Consider the following 23,159-nt stretch of genomic DNA (forward strand, 5'->3'; position numbering starts at 1 on the left):
TACGTAAAGGTCTCCTGCTCTGTCCACATTCCCATTACTAGTAGTGTGAATGAGGACAGAGCAGGAGACCTTGCCGGACACACATCGGGGGATCAACTGACGGACTGAGGCCAAGTAACACAGGAACAAGTGTGGATTGTGCTGACGCCACTTCAGAGCTGTCACTCGCGGGGTTGGAGGCCAGGGGAAATACTAGAGACAGTGGAGCCAGAGGCCTAAGTGGAGCACGGTTACAATCAGTAGTAGTCTACAACCTCTATAAAATGTGCTGGAAGTTGGCCTCAGCCAACTCCATGCCTCATCCTGGGCTCCAACAATGCCAGTTGGTGTTCAGGAGTGCCGTCTTAACAGAGAAACACACACTAGCTCCTGTGTTAGTGGGGTTCAGTAATGCCAGCTGTTCCCCTGCTGTGCGGATGGCAAAGTCTCCTGCTGCCTCCAACATCACACTACATGTTATTTTCCACTTGCTCCAAGTAGGCCTCAGCCTGCTCGGAGCATTGATCCTGGGCTTCAACACAGCCAGTTGTAGCTTGGAAGTGCCGTCCGCACAGATAGAAACACTCACTCCTGTGTCTGTGGGGTTCAGTAATGCCAGCTGTTCCCCTGCTGTGCGGATGGCAAAGTCTCCTGCTGCCTCCAACATCACACTACATGTTATTTTCCACTTGCTCCAAGTAGGCCTCAGCCTGTTCGGAGCATTGATCCTGGGCTTCAGCACAGCCAGTTGTAGCTTGGAAGTGCCGTCCGCACAGATAGAAACACTCGCTCCTGTGTCTGTAGGGTTCAGTAACACCAGCTGTTCCCCTGCTGTGCGGATGGCAAAGTCTCCTGCTGCCTCCAACATCACACTACTACTGACTTTTAACCGTGGTCCACTTAGGCCTCTGCCTGTACTGTCTCTACTATTTCCCCTGGCCTCCAACCCCGCCAGTCGCTGCTCTGATGTTCCGTCTGCACAATCCACACTTGTTCCTGTGTTACTGGGGCTCAGTCACGTCAGTTGATCCCCTGTGGTGTGTCCGGCAATGTCTCCTGCTCTGTCCCCATTCCCATTAATAGTTGTGGGAATGTGGACAGAGCAGGACACCTTGCTGGACACACATCAGGGGAACAACTGACGTGACTGAGCCCCAGTAACTCAGGAGCAAGTGTGGATTGTGCAGACAACTCTGCAGAGCAGCAACTGCCGTGGTTGGAGGCCAGGGGAAATACTAGAGACAGTAGAGCCAGAGGCCAAAGTGGATCACGGTTACAATCAGTAGTTTTGTACAACCAATATAAAACTCGCTCCAAGTTGGCCTCAGCCTGCTGCCTGATTGACCCCTGGGCTTCAACATCGCATGTTGCTGCTCAGAAGTGTTTTTGCCACGGGTACTCCCTCCTGCCCAGCCGGGTTCCAGCAACGTCAGCTGTTTCTCGGCAGAGCCTTTGGCCTAGGTGCCTCCTTCATGGTATCCGAGTTCCAGCAACGTCTGCTGGTCCTTGGTAGTGCTTTGGAGCACAGGTACCTCCTGCTTAGTAACCGTGTTTCAGCAACGTCAGCTGGTCCACGGTTGTCCCATTGGCTCTTGTTCCTTTTGCTGCCCCTCCGGGTTACAGCACCGTCAGCTGGTTCTCGGCAGTGTCTTTGGCACGGGTACTCCCTCCTGCTCAGCCTGGTTACAACATGCCTGCTGTTTCCGTGTAGTGTCGACGTCACTTTGCCACTGATACGTTGTCCTGTCGTGTTGCGGTCGGGTTAGCCGAGTCTATGGTGCCTGCAGTTTCAGTGCTTCCTATGTGGGCTGTGGGTTCTGGTAACAAAGGCTGGTTCCATAGTGCCAATAGGACAAGCACTCCCTGTAGGACTGTGGGTTTCGGTAACTGCGGCCGGCTCACGGCCTTGCAACTTTGTTTTTCATGGGTACCTTCTGCTACCCATCCGGGTTCCAGCACCGTCAGCTGGTTCTCGGCAGTGCCTTTGGCCTAGGTGCCTCCTTCTCGGTATCCGAGTTCCAGCAATGTCTGCTGGTCCTTGGTAGTGCTTTGTAGCACAGGTACCTCCTGCTTAGAATCCATGTTCCAGCACCGTCAGCTGGTCCACGGTTGTGCCATTGGCTGTTGTTCCTTCTGCTGCCCCTCCGGGTTCCAGCACCGTCAGCTGGTTCTCGGTAGTTCCATTGACTCTTGTAGCTAATGCTACCCATCCAGGTTCCAGCACCGTCAGCTGGTTCTCGGCAGAGCCTTTGGCCTAGGTGCCTCCTTCATGGTATCCGAGTTCCATCAACGTCAGCTGGTCCTTGGTAGTGCTTTGTAGCACAGGTACCTCCTGCTTAGAAACCGTGTTCCAGCACCGTCAGCTGGTCCACGGTTGTGCCATTGGCTCTTGTTCCTTCGGCTGCCCCTCCGGGTTCCAGCACCGTCAGCTGGTTCTCGGCAGAGCCTTTGGCCTAGGTGCCTCCTTCTCGGTATCCGAGTTCCAGCAACGTCTGCTGGTCCTTGGTAGTGCTTTGGAGCACAGGTACCTCCTGCTTAGTAACCGTGTTCCAGCACCGTCAGCTGGTCCACGGTTGTCCCATTGGCTCTTGTTCCTTCTGCTGCCCCTCCGGGTTCCAGCCCGTCAGCTGGTCCTCGCTAGTGTCATTTTCTATTGCAGCTTCTGCTACACATCCAGGTTCCAGCACCGTCAGCTGGTTCTCGGAAGTGTCTTTGGCACGGGCACTCCCTCCTGCCCAGCCTGGTTCCAGCATGCCTGCTGTTTCCGGGTAGTGTCAACGTCACTTTGCCACCGATACGTTGTCCTGTCGTGTTGCGATTGGGTTAGCCGAGTCTATGGTGCCTGCAGTTTCGGTGCTTCCTATGTGGGCTGCGGGTTCTGGTAAAAAAGGCTGGTTCCGTAGTGCCAATAGGACAAGCACCCCCTGTAGGACTGTGGGTTTCGGTAACTGCGGCCGGCTCATGGCCTTGCAACTTTGTTTTTTTCGTGGGTACCTTCTGCTACCCATCTGGGTTCCAGCACCGTCAGCTGGTTCTCGGCAGAGCCTTTGGCCTAGGTGCCTCCTTCATGGTATCCGAGTTCCAGCAACGTCTGCTGGTCCTTGGTAGTGCTTTGGAGCACAGGTTCCTCCTGCTTAGTAACCGTGTTCCAGCACCGTCAGCTGCTCCACGGTTCTCCCATTGGCTCTTGTTCCTTCTGCTGCCCCACCGGGTTCCAGCACCGTCAGCTGGTCCTCGCTAGTGTCATTTGCTCTTGCAGCTTCTGCTACCCATCCGGGTTCTAGCACCGTCAGCTGGTTCTCGGCAGTGCCTTTGGCCTAGGTGCCTCCTTCTTGGTATCCGAGTTCCAGCAACGTCTGCTGGTCCTTGGTAGTGCTTTGGAGCACAGGTACCTCCTGCTTAGTAACCGTGTTCCAACAACGTCAGCTGGTCCACAGTTGTGCCATTGGCACTTGTTACTTCTGCTGCCCCACCGGGTTCCAGTACCGTCAGCTCGTTCTCGGCAGTTCCTCAGCCTTCTTGTACCTTCTGCTACTTTTCCAAGTTCAAGCTTGTGGAAATGGTTTTTGATTCTCACTCTGGATCTCCCTGACAATGACCCTGAAGACGACGACCCTGAAGACCACACAGAAGAATACCTAAAAGATGACCCTGAAGAAGATGACCAAGAGGACAAAGAACAGGAAGACAACCACCAAGATGCAGAACAACAAGAGACAGAAGACCAAGAAGCATAAAAACCAAAAGCAGAAGAACATGAAGCATAAGACTAACAATCAGAGCAAATGATACTACCTAATTTTTAAGCAGAAGAAGACTAAGCAGTGTATGGGGGTGAGTCCGTTCCTCCTCGTGGTGCCCCTGGAAAAGGCCTGCTACTGCAGGCCAAACTGAACGCAGACAAATCCTGTTGTAAATCTTTTGTGAAAGGCTGAACGGAAGGTGACATCTTCAAACTTTTATAGATAACTACAGGAATGCCTGACACAAATAAGAATATGATGAAGAAGAATAGGAAGAAGATGAAGAAGAAGAATATGAAGAAGTAGAAGATGAAGAAGAATAAAAGAAGAAGAATAAAAGAAGAACAAAAGAAGAAGAATAAAAGAAGAAGAAGAAGATACTGCTGCTGCTGCTGAAGATGATGAAGGAGAAAGTGTGGGAGAAGTAAAAAAGAAGGTGAAGAGCATGGAAGTAGTGAAACATACATATCTGACAAAAAATTAAAGACTTTAACATAGTCAATATCTTTGTAACTACGAACGTCTTTAAAAAAAAAAAAAAAAGTACTGCGATTCCATTTGATTGGGCTAAAGCTCTATGGCTTTGATGTCTCCTACACCTCCCACAATACATTCTACATTATTATTAGTTGTTTTTCTCCATGTAGAATTAACCAACAGGGAAAGAAAGGATTTTTTTTAATTCCGATATTTCTATTCCATTGACTTGAATGGGACTTCCGGGATCGGAATCGGCGATACCCGATACTTTTTTTAGATCGGCCGATCCATTCCGATACGATATTTTTCAGTATCGGGTGGTATCTCTCAACACTAGTCACCACCATTTTTCCATGTTTCCTTGTGACTATATAATGCGACAAGTAGCACCCTTTTGTCAGTGACAAAGTGTCTGTGCTGCAGTATAGCTTTTTTTGATCAATAATTCACAATATTTCTCAAATTACAATTATGGAAAGGAAACCTATTCTTGGGCTTACTGCATATCAAGCTTCAAAGAGAATCACATAGAACCGAGAATGTTAAAAAGAAAAATAGTAATGTCAATTTAAATTAACCTCAAAATTTGGATAATAAAGCCACCTATCACAGTTAAATAGTTATTTAAAGGGGTATTCCCATCTATATAAAAGGATATTTTCAGATAATGCATGTAAATAGAAGAAATGTAGTAGTTTACTGTATTTATGATTTTCAGTGATCTTCATATATCACCAATAGGCTTTTTATCCAACAATATTCAATGTTCATTTAGTGTTCAGTTGGGATAAAAATTAAGTGCATTTTTTTGTTCGATCATGTCCTGCTGATTTGATAAACAGGTCACAATTAGGGTACCGTTACACGTAGCGACGCACCAACAATTCCGACAACGATGCGATCTGACTAAGATCGTTTGTGCATCGCTAGTAAGCAGTCATACAGGCCGATCTTCATAACGACGCATCAGCGATCAGCGATGTCACTAACGACCACGGCCATCGTTGGTACCGTGTCACACACTGTCTATAATAGCGATTCAGACAAGCGCTATCTATATGAGTTCGGAGTCGCCAACGAGGTCGCTCGTCGTTGATAAGGGGCGTCAAACACAGCGATGCATGCTGGTCAGCGTGATGCCAGTGATCAAAAAATGATCCTGAACGTTCGCGCACGATCAGCGACATCGCAGCAGGGAGCCAGTCATTTCCGCGTGTCACACTTAGCGAGATCGCTAGCGATGTCGCTGTTGCGTCACAAAATCGTTGTCGCTTCAGCGATATCGCTAGCGATCTCGCCGTGTGTAACGGGGGCTTAAGCCTAAAACCAACAAAAGCAAATCAGACACTCATTATGACCAGCTAATTGCTAAATCTTTTCTGTTATTGTATTTTATGCCATGCAAACAGTTACAAGAATTGTCAAAGCATGAACTGGGTAAATAAAAATTGGTTTCTGCTAGTTAGGATACCAATAGAAGATCAGAAAATATCAGTGAGTTTTTAGCAACCTCTAGTGGCTAATTCTGATTTAACTACTCAAAATTAGCAAAAATCCATTCGCTTTGTCCTACAAAACAGTGACCGGTATATGCTCATCAGCAGAATTTTCTAGCAAAATTGAAAAACTGTAAAATATGAGATGAATGGATATATTTTATTTACTGATGATTATTTCTTATTATCTGATTAATTCTAAAATGTATGTACTAGTAATTTAAAGACATTTTCTTTCTCAATATTTTCAGGTGGTGTATGGATGGAAATACCAAATACGGTTTATTATAAGACAAACAAACTGTTCAAAATCTAATTTCCCAAGCAGAAATTCCAAGGAATGTAAAACAGACAAATCAGGTGTAAGTGAAAATTAAAAGAATGATAAAATGCAGAAATAATAATATGACTACCTCTAACAAAGATGCCGGGAAAGAGACAAAGTGAGCTCCATTTAGCTGAATTTAGAAAGTCTGTATTGTGTTACATACAGATTTTGTAGCGGACATGGTTGTGGATTTCAACATTGTACATTACAAGGAATTGCATATTACGTAATCTGCGGCAAACATCCACACAAGATATCTATGCAGATTTTTTTCTGCTACATATCAAAAACCCCATTTACTTGAACTGTACTCTAAATTGCTGCGGATTTGTTGTGCAAAATGCAGCTAATGCTGACAGTGTGAAAATGACCTTACTGTAAGCTGCCTTTATATACATCTATCTTCACTTTTTTTGTGAGTATAATTGAATTACATATAAAAATTAGACCAGCAAAAAATTCTGCATTATTTTCTCTATAATGCCCCATAACACTTCAAGATCTTTTGTTCTAACTGATTGCAATGCGCAAATATTTCAATATGAATTTGCTCTTAAATACAGTATTAGAAAAGAGGTAAATTCAACTTTTACTTTGAACAGCGCATATGCAATAAATATCTGATAGATGCAGGTTTTTCCTTTGGCCATCTAATCAGGAAGGAGAAAAACATTTCGGTCATAAGTGCATGTCCCAAAGCAGATCCCATAAGTACAATATCCTGTGCAAACAAACTCAGTAGGACATTCACTCCTTAATGCCCTTTTATGAAAGTTTACGTCATGGTCGGAAAGGGGTTCACAACCTATGACGTAAACTTAAGTCATGGCGATCATGCGGGCACAGGGCAGTGCCCACATGATCACCGCTGTGAGCTCGGCTTAAGTTGTAGCTGAGTTCCGGAGCCATTTAACCCTTAAATGCCGCAAACAATAGCAATTGCAGCTTTTAGGAGGCTGGGATCGGCACCTGATCATTGCTATGGAAACCAGAGGTGTCTGCCAACTACATTAGTCTGTTTAGATCAGGTCAGATAGTCTAAAAGGAAATCTGTCAGTGTAATACTGAAAGGTATAATGCATTGCAGTGTGTAAGGCAGTGACCCCTGTTACAGCTAGGGGGCGCTGTATGTGCTTCTCAGGATATGCATGCAGGCGTTTCATTGATTGTGATGGTGAAACAGTGACCGGCATGGTTGTAAATGGCCGGTATGTGTTGCAGAGGTCCTCTGCGCTGTAAGCCCAAAAATGATGTTGTTGTGCTGAGACTTGTAGTTCCATGAGTTTATTTACCTATAAGGGGGGCTTATAGGGCTAGTCGAGAGCTGGGCAGGATCGGCTAGCCACACATACACCGCCCACATATGGGGTGGTTTCGGATATATAATGTGTCTGAGATCTGGTCACATGGCGGAGTGTATGAACCTGAGTGGTCAGAGTGCAAGGTCCTGGAAGGCCTGTGTGTTGGAAGTTGCTAACTTCCTGAAGAGCACATGGTGAGGCCTTGGACCTGGAGGCCTGTGTATTGGAAATTGCTAACTTCTTGAAGAGCACATGGTGGAGGCTTTGGACCTGGAGTCCTGTGTGTTGGATGGTCCCAGGGGGGACGGATGTTCTGAATAGCACCCGGTGAGGCCATGTGTGAGCAGAGTCTGTGATGATCCTGCGCTGGTGGAGCTACCAACCTTCTGAGGGTCTGGACTGTCAGGAGTGCCCTGGTCACAAGGACAGTGATCCCAGCACGACGTGTTTAGGGACTGCAAGTTAAAGCCATATGTTGAAATATTATGGACGGTGGTAGGCCTGTGACTTGCAACAGGGCCTACCGTGTGGTTTATGCTGTGTAAAATAAACCTCATAGACTGTTAATTTGAGCAAAACCGTGCCTGTCTACGTTAATCCCGTGCCAAGCGAGTGTCCCCCAATACACTCAGCAGGCGTTGCACTGCAAATGCTAGTGCATTGCAATGAATTATACCAGCGATCAGAGTAATAAAAGTTAAAGTTCCATAGAAGGATTAAGAAAAAAATAAATAAAAATTGTAAAATAATTTTAAAAAAATATATATATATATATATATTTCTCACAAAATGAAAAAATATACCAATAAATAGGTATATTTATGAAAACGCAAAAATAAACTAAAAAAAAGCACTCATTTGGTAATGCCAAATCCAGAAAAACCTGAGCTATAAATCTGTCACAATAGTTAACCTCTTCAGTGAACACTGTAAAAAAAAAGTGACAAAAAATGATGCTTTTTCATCATACCACCAAACAAAAAGTGAAATAAAGCGCAATTAAAAAGTCACGTGTAATAAAATGTGGTATTTATGAAAACGTTATCTTGTCCGGCAAAAAACAAGCTGCCATACAGCTCAGTTAGACAAGAAAAAGCAGGTATATCTCTCAAAAAATGTTATGTGCCCAAAAATGGTACCAATAAAAAAGTCAACTCGTCTCACGAAAAACAAGACTTCAAACAACTGTCAGCAGAAATATAGAGAAATAACTCTCAAAATATAGCAATGCAAAACTTTTTTTTTAATAAAAACAGCATTATCTAGTATGTGATAGCAGTCACATAAAAAATTTATATAAATATTGTATTGCTCTAATTGCACCGACCCAAGGAATTAAGTTATCACATACTGCATGAGAAATGGCGTTAAAAGTAAACAGAACAAATTATTGATCTGCTGTTAATTGGTTCATTCTGCCTCCCAAAGATCGCAGTAAAGCTCTGCTCACATGTATCCTGTGCTTACATCAGGGTTTCCGTGTAAATCTCTTAAATATGTTATTCAGACGGAACCCACGAGGGAAGATTCCTTATAAAGAAGCAGATGGAGACACTGTGGATGTCATCAGGCCTATGATCAGCAGTGACTGTCTTTTTAAGCGTTCATAAAAGCGCGGTCGGCCACAGTTTTGTGCTCCTCTAAAAAGGAGACCACTGTACAGAGGCCAGACAGAGTCCAGAATAACTCTGTTGTCTCATTATCGTGAATGAATCCTTCTGAGGTTTCATCTGAATCACATAATTTGAATATTTAGATGGAAACATTGATATAAATGCTCAAAGTAAAGCACAGGATAAATTTGATCCAAAATGTTATGTAAAATGTTCCCAATAAAAGCTTCAACTCAATCCACAAAAAAAGCTCCCACTATAACGTATTTCCATCATCTGTCAATGGAAATAGAAGGGGGCTTCCACATTACAGGTAGCACAAAGGTTGTGGAATGGTGCTATGGCTCCTCACTCCCCAAAAGAAATATAACAAATTCTATACTCCCAAATCGAAATGCTCCCTTCCCTTCTGAGACCCACAGTGTGTATTGGCCACAATTGGCATCCACATGTTTGGCATTTCTAAAGCAATGAGTAGCTACTTAATTTACAGGGTCCATGTTTCCAGAAGCACAAATGGAGCGCCCGCCAGGGCCGTGGAGTACTTGGTACCGGGCCGGTATCTCAGAGGGAAGTGTCACAGTAGCGGCGACCCGGTCCGTGGCCCTGGGCATCCATGTGAAAGGGAATGGTGTGAAGCGTGGCTGATTAAAGTTTATAAGTGGATGATTCGTGACGCCACCTGTGGTTTCTGGTCAATTTGACCAGTGCTGCAGGGCTGCTTCTCTGGGACACATGGTGTGGTGCAGCAATGATGTTGTAGCCCTCCACAGGTAGGGCTGTAGTCCCAGGGCAGTGTAAATGGGGAGATAGTGAGGAGAGTGTAACAGTGCAGTGTTAAGCACAGAGATGTAGCAGTGCTGAGTGGGTTGATGCAGGAATAAGTGGAGGACACCAGGGCAAGTAGTTCCAAAGCTTTACTCACAGTCTGTTGTGCATACAGGTGCCCGCCTCGGTGCCGTGTCCTCCAGGTCAGGGGCTCAGCCAACCTCCAGGCAAGATGAAGTACTCCGTTCCAACACTCCGCCAACATATGCCTTCTCTGAACGTCTCCTTTCTAGCGCTTGTATTGAAGTACTTGTGATTGTGTGTTAAACCCAAGTACCTCCTTTAAGATGTCCCTTTGAACTCTACTTGTACGGCAGACAGCTGTAGCCTGCTTCGGGGACTCCTTACTACCAAGTCCCGGCTCTCTCACGTTGCTGTTGTGCCCCCAAGTCTTGTGTGGGAATAAAGTGGTGACAACTTCTATTCCTCCGGTGTCAGCTGCAGGACCATTAGTATCCATAAAACCTCGGGGACCGGACCCCGGCCATGCGCTTAGAACTAGAGGAAGGGTTCCACTCCGACCCTAGTCCTTAGTTCTCTTCTTCTCCTTACGTTCCGTACAAATCTTTCTTCCTTATGGAGGATCAGGCTTTCTATATCTCTTTCCAGTGCCAGCAGCTCCAGGTCACAGGAGACTGCTGCAGCACCTCCCTCCATCCATCCCACTCAGGGGATCTTCTCTCACAGACTGACCTAGTCCTAATCATCTCCCGCTCACTTGTGCAACTAAGCTCCACCCACCTCCCAGAACTCTTCGTGTTCCAAGCAGGGAGCCACCAAAGGTGCTTTGCTACACTACTATGTTGTGTGGGATGCAGGTGTTGGAGTGTGGTTAGGTGTCTCCACCTTACCTGGATGATGGGGCACCACACCTCAGGAGGAGGTGCAGCACCTCTGTGGCGACTGAACCCTCAGGGGCGCCACACATGCTGGGCACAATGTAAAACAGCAATGAAGTCAAAATCATCCCTACACCTTTAGATAAATTACCAAAGGAGTGCAGTTTCTAAAATGAGGTCTTTTCAGAGGGGATTCTGCTCTTCTGGCACTTAGGGGTTCTGTATATTGAGTCAGCAAACTATTCTACTATAATTTGCTTTAGAAGAGTCAAATAGCACTCCTACCCTCCCGAGTCTCGCTCTGTGGCTTACCAATATCGTTCAGCCCCATATGTGGCATTGTGAAAAGCCATGAAAGGTGGGTGGTGGAAATCCAATGGGCACCATGCTCTGAGTCACGAACCACCCAGGTCAAATAAGAAAAGTCGATGTATTCAACACACGACATGTTTCCGGAACAATGATGAAAGGGACGGATCATCCCTGAAACACATTGAGTATTGAATAAATCAACTTTTCTTATCTGACCTGGGTAGTTCCTGGCTTAGTGTATGGTCCCCTGTGGATTTCCACGGCCTAGCTTTCATCGTTTTTCATTGTATCACGGCTCCTGAACAGGACGCCAGGAGCAGGCGAAACGTGTTGCCAAGCTCCATGAACGCCGTCATTCATCAATTACCATCAGCGTTGTGCCCGGCATGCACTACTACCAGAGGTGAGTTGAACACCTTTTCCCACCATGTTATGACATTCTTCACATGAAATCTTTTAGTTTATTTTCACATATGGGGTATTGTCACGTTCAACAGAAATTGTGTGAGAAATTTTGGTAACATTTTTTATACATTTCCTTGTGCAAAAATGTAAAATCTGAGGCTGAAACAAATTTTTTGTGTTAAAATTGTAATTATTTTTTCTTCACGGCCCAATAGTATAGCATTTTGTGACACACCCATGGTGTCAGTATGATCACTATACCCTTAGATGAATTAAATTAGAGGGATAATGTGCAAAATGGGGTCACTTATGAGGGAGTTCTGCTGTTATGAAACCTCAGGGGCTTTTCCAGTTGGTCATGGAACCCGCAAACCATAATCTGTTCCTTCCTTTCTGAGATTTTCACTGTACTGAAAAGTAGTTCCCGACATGTAGGGTATTGGCGCACTTAGGAGAAATTGCCCAACAAACTGTCAGGTCTAATTTTCTTATTAACCCTAAAACAACATGTTAATGGTATAAATGCAATTATTCTTTCTTCACCCCCCAATGGTCTAAAATGCTGTGAAATCAACCTGACTATTGAGAACTGGATGCACATGTGTGAGCTCTGAACCCTTCAGCCTTAATCCCACGGCCGTCTCCCTCCCAGACTGCCTGCCCCTGCTCTGTGCTGTGGACCGGACCCTACTAAGCCCACTCCCGCTGCTCTTCAACACAGCTGACATCGAGGCCTACCTAAGGGCATGAAGTTTCTGCTTTCCTGTGCCTGCTTGCCCAGTCTGGACCGGTGAGGTTTCCCGTTCCAATCTCATCCAGCAGTGAGACAACTCGAGCTGAGGATCTGAGGCTCCAGAGTCAACCAGGATAGTAGCAACTCCAAGAATTAGAGATAAACACGTGAGCTGAGGCCTCTAAATGCCTGGCAACAGAACAGGCTTAGAACCAACTATCTACTAGTTTTTATGGGGAGAAAGATCGCAGGGAAAAAAGCTGGTTCCACTCATTCTTCAACAACTGGCTTTAACACACTGGCTGGTTTCTTTTTGAATCCTGATATCCCTCAAAAAGATTTACTCACTCCAAGATGAACATCCTCAAGGACTATTCATACTGCCAGTGCCCCTGAAGCAATTCTGCATAGCACTTTGGAAACTCGGGCATCTACAAAGGATGTTAATGACAACACAGCAGAAATCTCATCCCCTATTCACAACATGTCCCGCAAATCGCAATCATATCAACAAAAAGATAACATATAACTAAAGAGGCTTCTACCTTCAGGCACTGAGCTGACCCCTCTGAAAATATGGGGGCCACACCTATCTCGGGCCTAATAGAAATGTCAGACCCTCGGGACAATTGAAGAACTACACTCATACCTTCAACACTTACCAACAAAAGATTACTTTAAAGCACTAATTTCAGATGTAAAAAAACACCTGAAGATGAGAGATAACTGTGATGTGCCAGGATATCAAATTCAGGCTTACACCCTCAAGCTGTCATGCTGAAGTTCTCAGGATTGCCAACCGTCATCTTGAGGATCTAGATAACAGAGCAAGATGTAATAACATCCGTCTGGGAGGTCTTCCTGATTCTGAAGGAAGTGAGGATCTTCAGAAAATCATGGAATCCATTTTCAATAAAATCTTAGGCTTTCCTTACTCTAACAAAATCAAACTGGAAAGAGCTCAATAGGCTCACAGGTCAAAAAGGTCCACAACCCTACCTTGAGATATCATATGCTGTATACATGACTTTTATATTAAAGAAGCCATGATGTCTATAGTGCAAAACATGCGGAACCTGGAATACAAAAGTTCACCATCCCAACTCTTCCCAGATCTATCCTGGATAACATTACAGAAGAGACGACATCTATATCCCCTCCTACCCACCCTAAGTGACCGCCAAATTATATACTGTTGGGGCTTTCACTTCTCACTTACAGCCATAATAGAGGGTAGATCAGCTATCTTAAAATGTCATAAAGATGTCCCTAACGTTTGCAGGATTTTGGACATTCTTCTTCCTAATATTTCAGATTGGGAACTGGGAACCCCATCGCCTACCTCACCTCCAATATGGCAGTGAAATAACAAGAATCATAGAAGACCAAACTCTGCACAACATACCCCACTGCCCCAGGACATGATTCCCCATAAGAACTCTCAGCAAAGATTTCTTCCATTGATTCCCATTTGATTTAACATGATGATACAGGGTTGTTATAATTTCTTTTTGTAAAATGTTGTACAACAGCCTATGTATACATAACAATAGCTGAAAAATTGCCAGGACTATCTGTTACTTCTGATACTGGTGAGTTTACATCAGCAAGTATATGTCTATCACATCCACCATGATTACCTGCATCTCAATAAATGTTAAAAAGCATAACTCAAGTGTCAAGAGACTCTCACTGAGATGTAATCCCTTAAAGTAGATGTGGTGTTTTTACAGGAAACCCACTTTAACAAATCTGGCTCCTTTTACTCTCCCCTAAATCACTTCCCTAAAAGTATTTTCTGCCACAGAAGACAGAAAGAAAGCATGTGTAGTAATTCTCAAAAACAAGCCCTATTCAGCTGTCTTTTTCCCATCTAGACTCCAACAGTAGATATATAATTCTACAAGGCACCCTCAGAGGAAACCGTATTATACTTTGAAATATCTATGCTCTTAATACAGCTCAAATAAAATTCCTTAGAAAAGTTATGCTTAAGATATTATGCCTTCCGCACTCTGCCATAATTTTTGGAGGAGATTTTAATATGGTGTTCTTCAAAAATAGGGACAGACTCTTGCTAAATTACGTATATGCCTCCAAACTCATCCTAAATCTACCTCTCCAGAGAATTTCACAAGCTTATCCATAGATACTACCTTTATGGAGAACTAGCTGAAGAGCCCGGCGTTGCCTGGGCATAGTAGCCAACTGTGGTTAGTTATAACAAATTATAATGATTATATTGCACATAATATGATTTCACATCATATATTCAACACTACAGATTTGCAACACAAATTAACTAAACGATTACCCAAGTATTGATAGTATTTTATTTTCAACTCATTCAAGAGCCTTTTGATAAACAACATGTGTATCTGTGTATCTAACCCTATCCTGTGTGATAATGTCTGCTGAGCTGTGTACCTAATCCTCTCCTGTGTGATTCTTTCTGCTGAGCTGTGTATCTAATCTTATCGTGTTACTGACTGCTCAGCCGTGTATCTAATCCTATCCTGTGTGATACTGACTGCTGAGCAGTGTATCTGATCCTATCCTGTGTGATACTGACTGCTGAGCAGTGTATCTAATCCTATCCTGTGTGATACTGACTGCTGAGCAGTGTATCTGATCCTATCCTGTGTGATACTGACTGCTGAGCCGTGTACCTAATCCTACCATGTGTGTTACTGACTGCTCAGCCATGTATCTAATCCTATCCTGTGTGATAATGTCTGCTGAGCTGTGTACCTAATCCTCTGCTGTGTGATACTTTCTGCTGAGCTGTGTATCTAATCTTATCGTGTGTTACTGACTGCTCAGCCGTGTATCTAATCCTATCCTGTATGATACCGTCTGCTGAGCCGTGTATCTAACCCTATCCTGTGTGATACTGACTGCTGAGCCGTGTACCTAATCCTATGATGTGTGATACTGACTGCTGAGCTGTGTATCTAATCCTGTCCTGTGTGATACTGACTGCTGAGCCATGTATCTAATCCTATCCTGTGTGATACTGACTGCTGAGCAGTGTATCTAATCCTATCCTGTATGATACCGTCTGCTGAGCCGTGTATCTAATCCTATGCTGTGTGATACTGACTGCTGAGCTGTGTATCTAATCCTATCGTGTGATACTGACTGCTGAGCTGTGTATCTAATCCTATCCTGTATGATACTGTCTGCTGAGCCGTGTATCTAGCCCTATCCTGTGTGATACTGACTGCTGAGCCGTGTACCTAATCCTATCATGTGTGTTACTGACTGCTGAGCCGTGTATCTATTCGTATCCTGTGTGATACTGACTGCTGAGCTGTGTATCTAATCCTATCCTGTGTGATACTGACTGCTGAGCTGTGTATCTAATCCTGTCCTGTGTGATACTGACTGCTGAGCCGTGTATCTAATCCTATCCTGTGTGATACTGACTGCTGAGCTGTGTATCTAATCCTATCCTGTGTGATACTGACTGCTGAGCAGTGTATCTAATCCTATCCTGTATGATACCGTCTGCTGAGCCGTGTATCTAATCCTATCCTGTGTGATACTGACTGCTGCGCAGTGTATCTAATCCTATCCTGTGTGATACTGACTGCTGAGCCGTGTATCTAATCCTATTCTGTGTGATACTGTCTGCTGAGCCGTGTATCTAATCCTATTCTGTGTGATACTGTGTGCTGAGCTGTGTATCTAATCCTATCCTGTGTGATACTGTCTGCTGAGCCGTGTATCTATTCCTATCCTGTGTGATACTGACTGCTGAGCTGTGTATCTAATCCTATCCTGTATGATACCGTCTGCTGAGCCGTGTATCTAATCCTATTCTGTGTGATACTGACTGCTGCGCAGTGTATCTAATCCTATCCTGTGTGATACTGACTGCTGAGCCGTGTATCTAATCCTATCCTGTATGATACCGTCTGCTGAGCCGTGTATCTAATCCTATGCTGTGTGATACTGACTGCTGAGCCGTGTATCTAATCCTATTCTGTGTGATACTGTCTGCTGAGCTGTGTATCTAATCCTATCCTGTGTGATACTGTCTGCTGAGCCGTGTATCTATTCCTATCCTGTGTGATACTGACTGCTGAGCTGTGTATCTAATCTTATCCTGTGTGATACTGGGCTCCCCCTGCAGTCTGTCAGAGGGTGGTCTGTGTTGGCACGGTAATAAATTGTGTTATTTCCAGCTTTACAGAAGGATGATAACACCATAGAAATGATAAGAATAATAGGCAAAATTGATTGGTGAATTGGAATGCGCGGGGTTAGAATTTCGCCTCACAACATAGCCTATGACGCTCTCGGGGTCCAGACGTGTGACTGTGCAAAATTTTGTGGCTGTAGCTGCGACGGTGCAGATGCCAATCCCGGACATACACACACATACATACATACATACATACACACACACATTCAGCTTTATATATTAGGCCTCTTTCACACTTCAGTTTTTTGCATCAGTTATAATCCGCCACAAAGGCAGACAAGCGGATCCGTTCTAAACTGATGTGAACGGATGGCACAGGATCCGTTTTCAGACGGATCCTGAAAATGAAGAAATTTAAAGGAATCGCTGGCGAGAGAGAGAGAGAGAGAGAGAGAGAGAGAGAATTTTTTTTTTGTCCGGCACCCAGAAAGAAATTCGGGTTAAATCAGTGTTTGCAGGATCCGCCAGAGAAAATAACGTTACAAGCTCCGTTTTGAAATTTTTGAGGATGGTGACGGACAGCAACTTTTGGCGGATCCTCACAAAAAACGGATGCAACGGACAGCAATCCGTCACAATCCGCCATTAATGCAAGTCAATGGGAAAAAAACGGATCCTCAAAAAAAAATTGAGGATCCGTTTTTTTTCAAAACCTGGCGGATTGTGACTGATTGTACAAAACGGAAGTGTGAAAGAGGCCTTAGATTAATCATCCTGAGCTACTTACGCAGAATACAAGGATGGTCATCTAAATTGCCTACACGAAATGAAGGGAAAATTAAAAACTTTCGCTTGACCCAGCTCACCCTAACTCTCTGATACGAAATGGGTTTTAATCTTCCTCCAAACAAATTCCTGGGTCCAAGGAATCTCTGCAGTGACATTTGGAGGACCTGTTCCAAAAAATTCAAGTTATCATACAGAAACTCCCCTCTTACTTCCTTCCTAATCCATCCAAATCCCTGAAAGCTTGACTCCCTCAATAATGGGAGCATGGGCTCACATTGGTCTGTTTAATTTTGCAGATATAATTAGCTATAAGGGTATGTGCACACATAGTTTTTTGTCTCTGCGGATTTTGTAGAGAAAACTGCAGGAAATCCGCAGGACAAAGTGCTGCGGTTTTTCTGCGTTTTTTCTGCGGTTTATCTGCGTTTTTTCTGCGGTTTTGCCCTGCGGTTTTACACCTCATAAGGATGAGGTGTAAAACTGCAGCGTTTCTGCACCAAACAATTGACATGCTGCGTTTTGAAAACCGCAGCAAAACCGCGCGGAAAAAAACGCAGCATGTGCACAGCTTTTTTTTATTTCCATAGGAAATAAAGGTACTGTACAACGCAGCAGAATCTGCTGCGTTTCTGCAGAGCCAAAAACGCTGCGGAAACGCAGCAGAAACCGCAAAGTGTGCACATACCCTAAGACAAGGACTTTGCTCCCATATGATGAGATGAAACCTAGATTAGTCATTCCTATGCTCCCTGTGAAGACACGGGGGTCAGCAGGTGAGCTAGTCCACTAGCTGAAACCGAATGGACCAGGGCTCATACTACTGATACCGTCTGCTGAGCCGTGTATCTAACCCTATCCTGTGTGATACTGACTGCTGAGCCGTGTACCTAATCCTATCATGTGTGATACTGACTGCTGAGCTGTGTATCTAATCCTGTCCTGTGTGATACTGACTGCTGAGCCATGTATCTAATCCTATCCTGTGTGATACTGACTGCTGAGCCGTGTATCTAATCCTATCCTGTGTGATACTGACTGCTGAGCAGTGTATCTAATCCTATCCTGTATGATACCGTCTGCTGAGCCGTGTATCTAATCCTATGCTGTGTGATACTGACTGCTGAGCTGTGTATCTAATCCTATCGTGTGATACTGACTGCTGAGCTGTGTATCTAATCCTATCCTGTGTGATACTGACTGCTGAGCTGTGTATCTAATCCTGTCCTGTGTGATACTGACTGCTGAGCCGTGTATCTAATCCTATCCTGTATGATACCGTCTGCCGAGCTGTGTATCTAATCCTCTGCTGTGTGATACTGACTGCTGAGCCGTGTATCTAATCCTATCCTGTGTGATACTGACTGCTGAGCCGTGTATCTAATCCTATTCTGTGTGATACTGTCTGCTGAGCCGTGTGTCTAATACTATTCTGTGTGATACTGTGTGCTGAGCTGTGTATCTAATCCTATCCTGAGTGATACTGTCCCTGAGCCGTGTATCTATTCGTATCCTGTGTGATACTGACTGCTGAGCTGTGTATCTAATCCTATCCTGTGTGATACTGACTGCTGCGCGGTGTATCTATTCCTATCCTGTGTGATACTGACTGCTGAGCTGTGCATCTAATCCTATCCTGTATGATACCGTCTGCTGAGCCGTGTATCTAATCCTATCCTGTGTGATACTGACTGCTGCGCAGTGTATCTAATCCTATCCTGTGTGATACTGACTGCTGAGCAGTGTATCTAATCCTATCCTGTATGATACCGTCTGCTGAGCCGTGTATCTAATCCTATGCTGTGTGATACTGACTGCTGAGCCGTGTATCTAATCCTATCCTGTATGATACCGTCTGCTGAGCCGTGTATCTAATCCTATCCTGTGTGATACTGACTGCTGCGCAGTGTATCTAATCCTATCCTGTGTGATACTGTGTGCTGAGCTGTGTATCTATTCCTATCCTGTGTGATACTGACTGCTGAGCTGTGTATCTAATCCTATCCTGTGTGATACTGACTGCTGCGCGGTGTATCTATTCCTATCCTGTGTGATACTGACTGCTGAGCTGTGTATCTAATCCTATCCTGTATGATACTGTCTGCTGAGCCGTGTATCTAATCCTATCCTGTGTGATACTGACTGCTGAGCAGTGTATCTAATCCTATCCTGTGTGATACTAACTGCTGAGCTGTGTATCTAATCCTATTCTGTCTGATACTGTCTGCTGAGCCGTGTATCTAATACTATTCTGTGTGATACTGTGTGCTGAGCTGTGTATCTAATCCTATCCTGTGTGATACTGTCTGCTGAGCCGTGTATCTATTCCTATCCTGTGTGATACTGACTGCTGAGCCGTGTATCTAATCCTATCCTGTGTGATACTGACTGCTGTGCGGTGTATCTATTCCTATCCTGTGTGATACTGACTGCTGAGCTGTGTATCTAATCCTATCCTGTATGATACCGTCTGCTGAGCCGTGTATCTAATCCTATCCTGTGTGATACTGACTGCTGCGCAGTGTATCTAATCCTATCCTGTGTGATACTGACTGCTGAGCAGTGTATCTAATCCTATCCTGTATGATACCGTCTGCTGAGCCGTGTATCTAATCCTATGCTGTGTGATACTGACTGCTGAGCCGTGTATCTAATCCTATTCTGCGTGATACTGTCTGCTGAGCCGTGTATCTAATACTATTCTGTGTGATACTGTGTGCTGAGCGGTGTATCTATTCCTATCCTGTGTGATACTGTCTGCTGAGCCATGTATCTATTCCTATCCTGTGTGATACTGACTGCTGAGCTGTGTATCTAATCCTATCCTGTGTGATACTGGGCTCCCTCTGCAGTCTGTCAGAGGGTGGTCTGTGTTGGCACGGTAATAAATTGTGTTATTTCCAGCTTTACAGAAGGATGATAACACCATAGAAATGATAAGAATAATAGGCAAAATTGATTGGTGAATTGGAACGCGCGGGGTTAAAATTTCGCCTCACAACATAGCCTATGACGCTCTCGGGGTCCAGACGTGTGACTGTGCAAAATTTTGTGGCTGTAGCTGCGACGGTGCAGATGCCAATCCCGGACATACACACACATACATACATACATACATACACACACATACATACACACACATACATACACACACACATTCAGCTTTATATATTAGATTAATCATCCTGAGCTACTTACGCAGAATGAAAGGATGGTCATCTAAATTGCCTACACAAAATGAAGGGAAAATTAAAAACTTTGGCTTGACCCAGCTCACCCTAACTCTCTGATACGAAATGGGTTTTAATCTTCCTCCAAACAAATTCCTGGGTCCAAGGAATCTCTGCAGTGACATTTGGAGGACCTGTTCCAAAAAATTCAAGTTATCATACAGAAACTCCCCTCTTACTTCCTTCCTAATCCATCCAAATCCCTGAAAGCTTGACTCCCTCAATAATGGGAGCATGGGCTCACATTGGTCTGTTTAATTTTGCAGATATAATTAGCTATAAGACAAGGACTTTGCTCCCATATGATGAGATGAAACCTAGATTAGTCATTCCTATGCTCCCTGTGAAGACACGGGGGTCAGCAGGTGAGCTAGTCCACTAGCTGAAACCGAATGGACCAGGGCTCATACTACTGATATCGTCTGCTGAGCTGTGTATCTAATCCTATCGTGTGATACTGACTGCTGAGCTGTGTATCTAATCCTATCCTGTATGATACCGTCTGCTGAGCCGTGTATCTAACCCTATCCTGTGTGATACTGACTGCTGAGCCGTGTACCTAATCCTATCATGTGTGTTACTGACTGCTCAGCCGTGTATCTAATCCTATTCTGTGTGATACTGACTGCAGAGCCGTGTATCTAATCCTATTCTGTGTGATACTGTCCGCTGACCCGTGTATCTGTTCCTATCCTGTGTGATACTGACTGCTGAGCTGTGTATCTAATCCTATCCTGTGTGATGCTGACTGCTGAGCTGTGTATCTAATCCTGTCCTGTGTGATACTGACTGCTGAGCCGTGTATCTAATCCTATCCTGTATGATACCGTCTGCTGAGCCGTGTATCTAATCCTATGCTGTGTGATACTGACTGCTGAGTCGTGTATCTATTCCTATCCTGTGTGATACTGACTGCTGAGCCGTGTATCTAATCCTATTCTGTGTGATACTGTCTGCTGAGCCGTGTGTCTAATACTATTCTGTGTGATACTGTGTGCTGAGCTGTGTATCTAATCCTATCCTGAGTGATACTGTCCCTGAGCCGTGTATCTATTCGTATCCTGTGTGATACTGACTGCTGAGCTGTGTATCTAATCCTATCCTGTATGATACCGTCTGCTGAGCCGTGTATCTAATCCTATCCTGTGTGATACTGACTGCTGCGCAGTGTATCTAATCCTATCCTGTGTGATACTGACTGCTGAGCAGTGTATCTAATCCTATCCTGTATGATACCATCTGCTGAGCCGTGTATCTAATCCTATGCTGTGTGATACTGACTGCTGAGCCGTGTATCTAATCCTATCCTGTATGATACCGTCTGCTGAGCCGCGTATCTAATCCTATCCTGTGTGATACTGACTGCTGCACAGTGTATCTAATCCTATCCTATGTGATACTGTGTGCTGAGCTGTGTATCTAATTCTATCCTGTGTGATACTGTCTGCTGAGCCGTGTATCTATTCCTATCCTGTGTGATACTGACTGCTGAGCTGTGTATCTAATCCTATCCTGTGTGATACTGACTGCTGCGCGGTGTATCTATTCCTATCCTGTGTGATACCGACTGCTGAGCTGTGTATCTAATCCTATCCTGTATGATACTGTCTGCTGAGCCGTGTATCTAATCCTATCCTGTGTGATACTGACTGCTACGCAGTGTATCTAATCCTATCCTGTGTGATACTGACTGCTGAGCCGTGTATCTAATCCTATTCTGTGTGATACTGTCTGCTGAGCCGTGTATCTAATACTATTCTGTGTGATACTGTGTGCTGAGCTGTGTATCTAATCCTATCCTGTGTGATACTGTCTGCTGAGCCGTGTATCTATTCCTATCCTGTGTGATACTGACTGCTGAGCTGTGTATCTAATCCTATCCTGTGTGATACTGACTGCTGCGCGGTGTATCTATTCCTATCCTGTGTGATACTGACTGCTGAGCTGTGTATCTAATCCTATCCTGTATGATACCGTCTGCTGAGCCATGTATCTAATCCTATGCTGTGTGATACTGACTGCTGAGCCGTGTATCTAATCCTATTATGTGTGATACTGTCTGCTGAGCCGTGTATCTAATACTATTCTGTGTGATACTGTGTGCTGAGCTGTGTATCTAATCCTATCCTGTGTGATACTGTCTGCTGAGCCGTGTATCTATTCCTATCCTGTGTGATACTGACTGCTGAGCTGTGTATCTAATCCTATCCTGTGTGATACTGGGCTCCCCCTGCAGTCTGTCAGAGGGTGATCTGTGTTGGCACGGTAATAAATTGTGTTATTTCCAGCTTTACAGAAGGATGATAACACCATAGAAATGATAAGAATAATAGGCAAAATTGATTGGTGAATTGGAACGCGCGGGGTTAAAATTTCGCCTCACAACATAGCCTATGACGCTCTCGGGGTCCAGACGTGTGACTGTGCAAAATTTTGTGGCTGTAGCTGCGACGGTGCGGATGCCAATCCCGGACATACACACACATACATACACACACATACATACACACACATGCATACACACACACATTCAGCTTTATATATTAGATTAATCATCCTGAGCTACTTACGCAGAATACAAGGATGGTCATCTAAATTGCCTACACGAAATGAAGGGAAAATTAAAAACTTTGGCTTGACCCAGCTCACCCTAACTCTGATACGAAATGGGTTTTAGTCTTCCTCCAAACAAATTCCTGGGTCCAAGGAATCTCTGCAGTGACATTTGGAGGACCTGTTCCAAAAAATTCAAGTTATCATACAGAAACTCCCCTCTTACTTCCTTCCTAATCCATCCAAATCCCTGAAAGCTTGACTCCCTCAATAATGGGAGCATGGGCTCACATTGGTCTGTTTAATTTTGCAGATATAATTAGCTATAAGACAAGGACTTTGCTCCCATATGATGAGATGAAACCTAGATTAGTCATTCCTAT

At 44.5% G+C, this 23,159-nt stretch overlaps 1 protein-coding gene across 2 annotated transcripts in view; it reads left to right on the forward strand.

Annotated features, from left to right (window-relative positions):
* LOC141092522 (T-kininogen 1-like) overlaps positions 1–23,159 on the forward strand; it is a 170,158-nt gene that overhangs the window by 84,382 nt on the left and 62,617 nt on the right. For both annotated transcript variants that reach the window (XM_073578743.1, XM_073578745.1), the window contains exon 5: positions 5,950–6,060. In XM_073578743.1, coding sequence (XP_073434844.1) covers positions 5,950–6,060 — 111 coding nt within the window. The remainder of the gene's footprint in view (positions 1–5,949; positions 6,061–23,159) is intronic.

This window comes from Dendrobates tinctorius, unplaced genomic scaffold, assembly GCF_039654945.1.
Source record: "Dendrobates tinctorius isolate UK_male_01 unplaced genomic scaffold, ASM3965494v1 ptg000060l, whole genome shotgun sequence".
Classification (NCBI taxonomy): domain Eukaryota; kingdom Metazoa; phylum Chordata; class Amphibia; order Anura; family Dendrobatidae; genus Dendrobates; species Dendrobates tinctorius.